Source organism: Alexandromys fortis, unplaced genomic scaffold (assembly GCF_014885135.2).
Source record: "Alexandromys fortis isolate MF-2015 unplaced genomic scaffold, M_Fortis_MF-2015_v1.1 scaffold_134, whole genome shotgun sequence".
Taxonomy (NCBI): Eukaryota; Metazoa; Chordata; class Mammalia; order Rodentia; family Cricetidae; genus Alexandromys; species Alexandromys fortis.
The window spans coordinates 4,558,750-4,568,828 of NW_026068007.1; the positions used below are offsets into that span (position 1 = coordinate 4,558,750).

The window sequence follows — 10,079 nt, forward strand, 5'->3', positions numbered from 1 at the left end:
CTTTGCTGTGACGTGAATAGATTCAAAGCACAGGAACTTTACTAGAGCAAATGCAATGCCCAGGACGCATACTGGGAGAGGATTTCATGCACCTATGTGGGCCACTTCCTCAGTCTAAGTTGAATGGGCCTCACCAGGTGCCAATGGCCTGCCTGTACCTCACCTCCTGTAGTGTTTAACTTTTCACAGCCATGGAGACACCACAATGACTGGGCCAATGACTCTTCAGATGATAAGTCTTTCCTTATATGGAAATGAGTGGTAGCTGGAAACTGTATAACCTCTTGGGGTTGTGATTCTGATCTGGGGGCAGTAGTTTCCATTTCTGTCTACAGTTACATCTCATTGCATCCTCTCTGCTGGGCAGGTGCCTGGCATGTACTACTCTCCATGCTAATCCACATGTGTCTTCAAGGTGTTCTTGTGTCGTGGTATTTAGTGAGTCAGCACAGTCAGCTTGTGGTTCCTGCACGTCAGTACCGACTGTCTACAAGAGATTTTGATCACAGAGACAAATCCCACTAAACCACTATGAATACATTCCTAACTCACTGTCCTTTTAAATAAAAATGTCAGCAGCAGCGACTCAACTGTGTGTTGTAGGGAGACAAGAGAGACAGAATGAGTAAGATGGGGCGTCCTAATTGATTGTGTGAAAATAACTTGACCAATGTCTCTGCAGTGAGTACATGGCAAGTGTCATGGTGGTGGCACATGCAAGTGAGGCACTCGGGAGCTGCTTTCGTTCGGTTTCTAATGTCTGAGCGGAACATAGTATATTGAACTGGCAACTGGATTGTCAAAATGTCAGTGTTGGGGCTGGAAGGATGGCCCAGTGGGTAAGGCCCTTGCTATGGAAGCATGAAGACTGGAATTCACATCCCCAATACCCAGTGGGACACCTGTTCCATGTGCTCAGCAGACTAACCCTACCAAGAACCAGAGTGAGACCCCAGTCTGCTCCTTACTTCCTTGGGTACAAGATTTCCTCTTCACACACTTGTAAATGCAAATGCAAATGGCAATGCAAATGGAAATGCTAATAATGACAGCCAGGATGATGCGGAGGATGATGATGACAATGGGGGTGCCTCCTTCTGTGACGCTAGATCCTCCCTTACTGGGGGGCTGCTCGGTAGATAGGAGCTGGGAGGTGTTCATGGTAGATGGAAGCTGGGAGGGAGATGTAACAATTCCAATATCTGGGGTCCTTGACGTTGATCCTAAAAAAAAAAAAAAAAAAGTCAGGAAAATTCTGGATAAAGCTGAAAACAAATCCCCAGGCCTTCTCTCCCCAGGCAGCCCGAGGGGCTCATGTGTAATAACTGTTTATAACTCCTGAGTAGAAAGAGGAGTAGAGATGTGTGGACGATGTCCTTGCAGAGTTTATGTTATTAACAAAGAAAACAAATGTCTCTGAAACTATCAAACACAGGGCATATTAACTGTGGTTACTACGTTCTGGATATCAGGGCAATTGCTGCTGTTTAATTGTGCCAGAGAAAGATAATAAATCCTTTCAAAGTGATGTGGAGTTGGTGGAAGGGCAGCTACAAGTGAGGAAGGAAAGACTGGAGGTTCAGTGATGCATGCAGACCTCGGGCTCATTAGCAGGCCATGCAGTGCCTGGGCCATTGGTTAGTAGGGAATGAGAAATGCTGGGAGGTGAGATGGGAAGAGAAGTCCTCGTGGTCACCTCTGGCTTCCCAGGTAGGAAGACTAACAAGAACTCACTCACTCAGTCTACCAGATCTTCCATTAGGAACATATGCTGGCATCCACATAGGGAAATCATCAGATTTTCAAGATAACTCTCATGTCTTCCCCACCACATGGAGGTTTCCTTGTGATAATCCATGTATCTACTTACTTGCCATTTTCTTCAATTGTGGTAAGATTACCAGGAAGCAGCGACGAGAATCTCCTCTGATGAATGTTTCTAGATGTCGTAGTAGATTGGTGTTATTCTGCCATTTGTCTATACCTGGGGTTTTATTGGGAGTCAGTGTACATTTTTTGTTCTTTGAATCAAGGCAATTAAAGCCAAAAAAAAGTTGTCCATCAAGAGTGAAATTCCAGTAGCCATATATGGGTTTTCCTTTTTCATATAGACATACCACTGTGACCTGCAAGCTGTGATCACCTGCAAAAGACACACAAACCATCACCTTCTATCCTTTACAGAACCATCACCCCCTCCAAGGTCAAGGCTTTCTCCACATGCTTCAGGGAACTGTATTCTTTCCTGCCCAGCTTGTTATTTCTTACCCAATGGGTACCAGGTACCTCCACCCTGATCAGCTCTTTCATGCACATACAACCACAGCCCCTTTCCCACATGGGCTCTGCCCTTCCTGTATCTGATTTCTTTGCATCTTGTCCTATACTTACCCGTGGTCAGGTCTCCCTCTTGTTCCATGGTATGTAGCTGGCTCCTAAACTCTTCTTCAATGTCTGTTAGTTTTGGGAACAAATCTGCACATTCCTTAGGAACATTTCCCTCCTTTCTTGTGTCATTCTTATCATCGGAATGGAAAGGCACTCCATCCACTGAGCACTGTGTTAATTCCATAATACGTATGGAACGAGTCTTCACAGTGAAGCTGACGCTAAGAATGTGTGGTTCTGTGAGAGAAACATGCAGGAGAGGTAGAAAGTGGGAACAGGAAGCCATAGGAACCCCGGTTGTGTGACACCCAGAATCCTTCTGAAGGGCAAAAGAGCAGGAGGAGAAACCTCTGCTCCAGATGTCCACCAGCTTCTGGATCTCATTTCCTTGATTGTCTGAGGGTGGTAGGACCCTCAATGCACACAGTGTCACCAGAGGGTTTTATCTCACAAGTATTTTTAGTGACTTTAATCAAGTGCTGAGGAATAAAATATGCCAGATAGTATCTGTTCTTGGGACTGAAAATCTACTGAACACAAAGGGAAAGGAGGCATCATAGAACATGTGGTAAATTCAATATGGAGCCTGGGAATTCAGGAAAAGCCTCCTGGAGTTTTGCTGTGAATTGGCATGGGAAGAGGAGTTGTCACCTGTGAGTACAGTACTCGTGCGTGTACCCACTGGGCCACTTCACACAGCGATGTTGGGCATCAGAGGCCAGATTCCCCCTTGTTAGACCACACCCCTAACTCATTCTCAAGAAGAGATCTCTGTGACCTGCTCCAAGCCCCAAACTCTCTCCTCTTCCTCAGACAGTTGTTTCCCAGCACACTTGTGGCCCTTGGTCTCCCAGACTTTTACTAATGGCAACAGAAGATACAGTATACTACAACTGTTCTGTTCAGCAGACGGCACAAACCAGTAGGCAAAACCTAGTGAGGCATACACACATATATTCTCCTTTGTGTGTGTGTGTAGACCTGAAATAAACATTATTTTGTAGGAATGTTTAACAAGTTTGCAATATCATTACACTAGAAAAATGCAAAGTGATATTTTAAAAATCCCTCTTTCCCTCCTCTCTCTCTAAGACTTCTGCTATGAGGTGGACTGCTGCAGGTTTGGGGACATCCTTTCCTGTCTCCTTTGACCAGCTTCCTCTTCCCACTCCTCTCTGCCTCTTCTGCCATCTTTTCTTCTACCCTGGGGGAGTATTTTATCACAGTAATAGAAATGAAGCCAGAACAACACATGTCAGATCCCCTGGACATACTGCAGTGCTCCAGGGATGGCTTCCTGGACCTGGTTAAAGGATCACCATGCTCACACTGTAAGACACAGAAAATCTAGGCTGGTTGAATCTGGCAGTAGAAGAGTGGGGATCAACAATCTCAGAGAAGTGCATGTGCCAGGGTGGATGGAACAGCAAACATTTCCAGGGGAAGTGTGCAGAGTCCATGCTGTCTGTGGATGCTGGAGCATCCCTGCTGAGAAGCACAGTGAGAAGGACCAGAGAGAAGGGCACCAGCATTGCTGGAAACTCAGAGATGGTGATGATGACCCAAGGCTGGGGTGGGGTTAGGAAACTGTATTCCTGAGTCCCAGAAAATATGGTACAGAAAAGATGCCATCAGGTGGGGTAGTCAGGAGGCAGGACCATCAAGGACAGTGGTCCATAGATGAGTAAGGGAGACCACCCACCTTGAAGCCTAACTTCTTAAGGGCGTCATGACTACCAGAACACATAAATCCTAAATAAGATAGATGCTTAGCCACCTGTATGTGACTGCATTTTAATAACTAAAGGCAAAGAAATGAACAGGAGTCAGAAAGTGGACGACCCAGGGCTCCGGTGTCCACTGTTTAAAGCTGAACCACTGAGGCTAGAGAGATGGCACAGCAGTTAAGGGCACTTTCTGTTCTTGCAGAAGATCCAGGTTCATTCCCAGTCACTACATGGTAGCTCACAGCTGCTTGTAAATTCTGTTTTAGGAGATTGTATGGTGTTTTGGTTTCCAAGCACACACATTGTATGCATACATAATGCAGTCAAGATCTTTTTCACATAAAATAATATATCAAAAATATTTATAGCTAAACAGCCTCAAAAACAATCAGACTGTCTTCTTAAGAGGACAGATCAGGTCCCAACAAGGAGGGACCACTCAGCTACACAGCATGTGCAGTGGTTTTTCCTGTATCTTTGTAACTGCCCTGTGACTCAGATGGGAACCCCTGGAAGCGACCGTGAATGCCCTGTTCCCAGAGGGTTGTGGAAATCGTCCCTCATCTAGAGGCAGACTGAGGTCAGCTCTCAAGTAAGCTGCCACCTCCCCCTCAGCAAGCACCTCAGGCTACAAGGAGTGTCCTCTATGGTCATGAGATCCAGGAAATCCACTTGCCAGCAAAGGAGAGATCAAGCGATGCTAAACCCAGGACCTCCTCTTCTCATTTCTAGATGACCTAGAAGTCATAGGCATCACAGAACCCACTGCTGAGTGGGAAACACGGCAATTCCTTTATGGAAACAAGGCACTTTATGGAAGGGAAAGTTAGGAATTCTAGATGGGCAGGGAAGGGGACTGAGCAGGCTGAGGTGGTTTAAGTATCATTTGGGAATTGATCTGATCCTGGTGACAGAAAGCTGTTATCCCAGCATTTGAAAGACTGAGTTAGAGAAGGGATCCATGCAGATTCCATAGTGTGGGCCCTACTGGGAAATCCTGTTTAAAACAAAACAACCACAAGAAAAGGAATGAAGAAGAAAAAGAAAAAAAGTAAGAATGTGTGTGGCTGTGAATATCTTGTCCCTAGAAGTGTCTACTGTCATCTGCTGGAGAAATGTCTTGGAAAGGTGGGAAGGAAAGTTCAAGGACAAAGAAGCCCAGAATGGTGGAGGGCTTGTGAGGAATCCCCCAGAAGGCTGTTTTGAGATCCTAAACTGCCTTAGGTCAGGAGAGCTGTCTGAGACCACCTTCTGAAGGGGTTTTCAACTGTGCCCAGCAGTCGAGTCCTGGTGACTGAGTTTTAGGTTTTCTACAGACCCCCCATCTCCCGTGGTGCCGAGGAGGCCACCAGATATCTCCTTCTGCCACCTAGCTCTCTTCATTCTTGTACCCCCTGCCCCGCTCTTCCTCCATAACTCCGCCCTAATCTCTTCAGTCCTCTGACTTCTGGGTGGGGTAGGCCAGGGTGCCCAGTGGCTGCCCTGTGAAGACTAGGAGGAGCCCAGGAGCTCTCTGATAACCAGGAGTAAAATGAACTTCCTAATTTAGTCAGTCCCCCATGCTGCAAAGTCCCTCCATGTAGACCCTGGGAACTCACCAGCCTGAACCGTTGGCCACTGGCAACTTAGTAGAACCAAAAGGGTGGCTGCAGCCTTTGCCATGGTTCCTTCCTGAGAGCCGGCTACTGACAGGCTTGACAGGTGTGACTGAAACTGTGGAGAGATTTGGAGAGATTAGGGGGTCCTCAGTACAGCTTCGCAGAGCACTCTGTACAGGGATTCGCGAAAGTCCTGAGCACTGGGGTGATGAATTCAGGCTTCCCCATGCTCCAGTCGGTTCCTGGTTCCCATCTTTTCCTACAACTCTTTGGGGTCCCTCCTGGGCCCCGGGGCTCTGATTCTCCCTCCCTGCCTACCGCGGTCCCTGTGGCGTGGAAGGTTCCCTGTGAACTAAGAGGGGAGGACACTGTTGTCCTGGGCTCTCACACGCCCACACCCCGTGGTCCCTTCCTCTCACCCACAGCTCTGCGCCTCAGGGACAGTGGGCACAAGCATCAGGAAGATACAGAATGAATTCAGTCCGCACCTGCTGGTGGTATCTGCGCAGAGGGCAGACAGAGTCTGAGGAAATTACAGAGGAAAGTGCCTGCCCTGTGAGATGTCCATGCCCACTTCACACCCAGTGCCTCCCTGGAAGTTCCAGTCCTTGCCAAAGCAGGAGCCTCAGAGTCCTTGTTCTAGCAGTGCCCCTGCCTCTCCTGCAGCTCCACACACCCTGAATCTCTCAGACTCCAGCCTGCTCTCTTCCACTCCCTCGTTCTCAAGTTTCTCCTCCACCCCAGACTCATTTGCCCCTTCAGGCCCTTTCTTACGACCCCTCCTGCACCCTCAGTGTTTCTGCTGTCCCCTGGCTTGCCACTGTGCGCCGCCCCCAGCTCTTTTTAAGTCACACCCTCACCTCCATTTCCTTCCTTTTACCCTCTCCCTATTGAAGACAATGCTATCTTGTCTTCTTTTTCCCTTAACTCTGTGAACCTAAGACATTTAGGAAAGTTCTGCAAACAAACAAACAAAAAAACTTCTTCCAATTAAAAGTAGCTTCTCTTGCTGGAGAGATGAGTCAGAGTTACGAGTACTAGCTGCTCTTTTGGAAGACTGAGACTGGGTTCCCAGCATTCGCATAAAAGCTCACAACCTTTCATTTGTTTTGTTCCATTTTTTTAGAGGCCAGATTTCTTTGTATATCCCTGGCTGCCTTGCATCTCACTCTATGATCAGGCCTACCTTGAACTCAGATATTGCCTGCCTCTGCCTCTGGAGTGCTGGGATTAAAGGCTAAAGGCCTGTGCTACCGGGCCTGGCAGTTCACAACCTGTAACTGCTGTTCTGGGAGGGTCTATGCAAGCTTCTTGTACTGATGCAGACTCTGTATATGGTACACACACACACACACACACACACACACACACACACACAAAACACTCATAACCCATGAGGCAAAAATGAACAAACCTTTTACTTTCTGTTTTAGAGGAAGATTTTGCATGTGAAAAGTCCAAGTCATTGATGAAAAATTTGTGAATCTGCTCTTACTCTTTTAAAAATGTGTTTTTGCAGATTAATTGTGTGTGTGTGTGTGTGCGCGCGCGCGTGCATGTGTATATTTATAAGATAAAGATTACATCAGTGTGGATCCGCAGGTTCCAGCCCCCTTGCTTTAGGACACAGTGTCTTTCACAGGCCACAGCTCTCTGAGTGGACTATGGTTCTGGCCAGCGAGTCCCAGAAACCCTAGTTCTCCCCAGATCTGTAGCTGAAATGTCCTTGAATTCATTCTGGAGCCATTTTCCAAGAGGTGTCTTTTCCCTTAGGAGTTCCTTGTTGGTGACTTAGAAATTATTTCCCACATCTGTCCACCACTGTCACATCAGCCCATGCATCTGTCCTCCACTGTCACAGCAGCCCATGCATCTGTCCACAGCTGTCACATCAGGCCACACATCTGTCCACCACTGTCACATAAGAACCATGCCTCCCAGAAATCTACTTTCCCCAGCTGGTTGTGGAAATCTTATTCTAGACGAAGTTAATGGGGTTCGCTCAGCAAGCATCTCTGACTCAGGAGCATCCTCATTTCCTGGACTGCAGGGCACAATGGGCACAAACACCAGGAACTCCCCATATCATCCCCGCTGACCCAGGAGGCACAGGCAGCACAGGACCATTCCTGGTTGTTTAGCACACAGCTTTGGCATCACTTGCAGAGAGTGCTCAGGGGAATGGGTGCCACTACTGGGATACAGGATGCTACCTAATCTGGGAATAGAAGATGAGTACAGAGGCCAAATGTGGTCTCCTGTTGTCCCCAAATCTATGAGCTGCTTTCAAACTGAAGCTGGGATAGAGTGTTTGATGTGGAGCCAGGTAGGGAGTTGTCAATACTATGTATCTTTAAATAAAAGCTAAGCAATGCCTGTTGAAATGAACACCATTATCTGCTACTATCTCCCTAGGAGATAGCATAGGATGGCCTGAGAGACCAGAGCAGAGGTCTCCTTATGCCCCTTAGCACAACTGGCAGCATCCTATGTGATTTCAACTTTGCTCAGTATCCCCTACTTTAGGTTCTCTGGGTGAGAGTAGGTGGATTTCCTAGGGTGTGTTCTCAGGTAGGGGCGTGCAATGCCAGCTGATGGAGGAGGTGATAGATCACCTTCCTGGGTGGGAGGGTGATTTGTTCTAAGTTCACACAATAAAATCCTCATTGTAAATAAGAGTACTGCTACCCAAGCACTAGGGATACTGAGGCAGGAGGATGTAAGTTCAACACCAGCCTGGGCTACATAGGTGACCCTGTCTCTCTCATTGTATGTATGGCAGACAGGCGGAAGATACAAGGGTGGTTTGATACAACCTTCATTGCTCTGGTTTTCATTTTTAAAATTCAAAATCCTTTACAGTATACACTCTGGGAAATAGGTACGCAACTCATTTGAAACATGTTTAAATCATAAATTATTCAAAGTATCCCTGAAATAACTTCTTATTCAGTGAGTCAAAATTACATTCTTACAATGGGAATATTTATTTTATGAATATATATGCATAGTGAATAACATGTTAGCCTGAAATTATATGGATCAATGAACAAAATGATCCGCTCATAGAAAAAGCAAATGTAAAAGTTTTTCTTTGTTTTTTCACTTTTTGCAAAATTTTAAGCACATGTTTTGTTTCATTTCTCCTTAACGTTCCAAATTAAGCTACCTGCTATGAGTCCTTATAGGGGAGTAAACGGTGAAATATGCAGACTATGGTAATTATAAAACATATTTCTTTATCTGAAGTGTCCCAATCTCAAATCTCAGAATAAAAGGATTTATTTTTTAATGTAAACAAGAAAGAGTGGAAATCACAGCGACTGAAAACTCCCACTTAATTGTTCTCGGATTCACAAAACTATTTCTGATCAGCACTGGTTCCCACATCCAGCTGCTAACTGGACTCCTCCAATTACTTCCAAGTCTAAAGGGACTAGGTACCTACAAGTAAAGTCCAAACTTTGCTCTCTGCCTTGCGAACTTAAGATGCCTGTAACCAACCGCTAGATGGACCCCTCGGCCAGCTTTGCAGGCTTTGCTACACCTGAAACTTTCTAGAGACATGCTCTCTACTGGAATCAGTGTTTTTTTGCGCAAAAATGCACGCGATCGAGGTAGCCAGTACAAAGCCTCCAGGGATCCCCACACCAATAAAGATATCACAACCAACTATCTACGAAAACCAAAATTAGAATTCAACACACACACACACACACACACACACACACACACGTACGTTCTTTTCTCAGCTCTGTTTCCCTTAACTTAGAACAACTTTTTTTTTAAATCTATTTTTGTTCCTGGGCACTTTGGGTGATCCCAAATGCTTGTTTCTGGAGGTGGTAAAGGAGCTGGCCAAGGGATGCTGATGGCGGGAGGGGGGAAGGGGGATTTAGGGATGGGGAGAAGGGCTTTGCAAAGGACGCCAGAGGAAGTTGCATAAGGAAAGGGACTCCGTTTTTTTGCGCTCCCCCCACCCCCAAAAAAGAAAATAAATCAGCGGGGAAAGAGAAGAAAAAGGAAGCTGGGCAGTGGCTGCAGGACAGAGAAGGAAAACCAAAGCGACCTTTACCTTCGTATCCTTCGTGGAAGGGTGGGGCAAGAGCCCTGACCCACGCGACCCGGCAGTGTGACTCGATCTCTTACCCGGGCTATCACGGAGCGCTGGCGCGTACAGAATGGATAGACAGACCTCTGCCTCGCACCGGCCTGGCACAGAGCAATCAGTTGGGCGGGTCAACTTTCTTTGAGGGACAGACACCTCTGCCTCTCCCGGGCCGGATGCAGATCAAGTCGCTGGGCGGGTCAACTTCACTCACTTTAGCGCAGTGGGCAGCGATCACGGGACCACAGAACTCCCCCC

At 46.8% G+C, this 10,079-nt stretch overlaps 1 protein-coding gene across 1 annotated transcript in view; it reads right to left on the bottom strand.

Moving 5' to 3' along the window:
* The window catches only part of LOC126513301 (UL16-binding protein 2-like), a 10,741-nt gene continuing 662 nt past the window's right edge, over positions 1-10,079 (bottom strand). The window contains exons 2-6 of the mRNA XM_050161600.1: positions 9,789-9,925; positions 5,714-5,828; positions 2,392-2,625; positions 1,871-2,143; positions 1-1,223 (exon numbers count right to left, since the gene is read on the bottom strand). Of these exons, the coding sequence (XP_050017557.1) occupies positions 916-1,223; positions 1,871-2,143; positions 2,392-2,625; positions 5,714-5,777 (879 nt within the window). The 5' untranslated portion in view covers positions 5,778-5,828; positions 9,789-9,925 and the 3' untranslated portion in view covers positions 1-915. The remainder of the gene's footprint in view (positions 1,224-1,870; positions 2,144-2,391; positions 2,626-5,713; positions 5,829-9,788; positions 9,926-10,079) is intronic.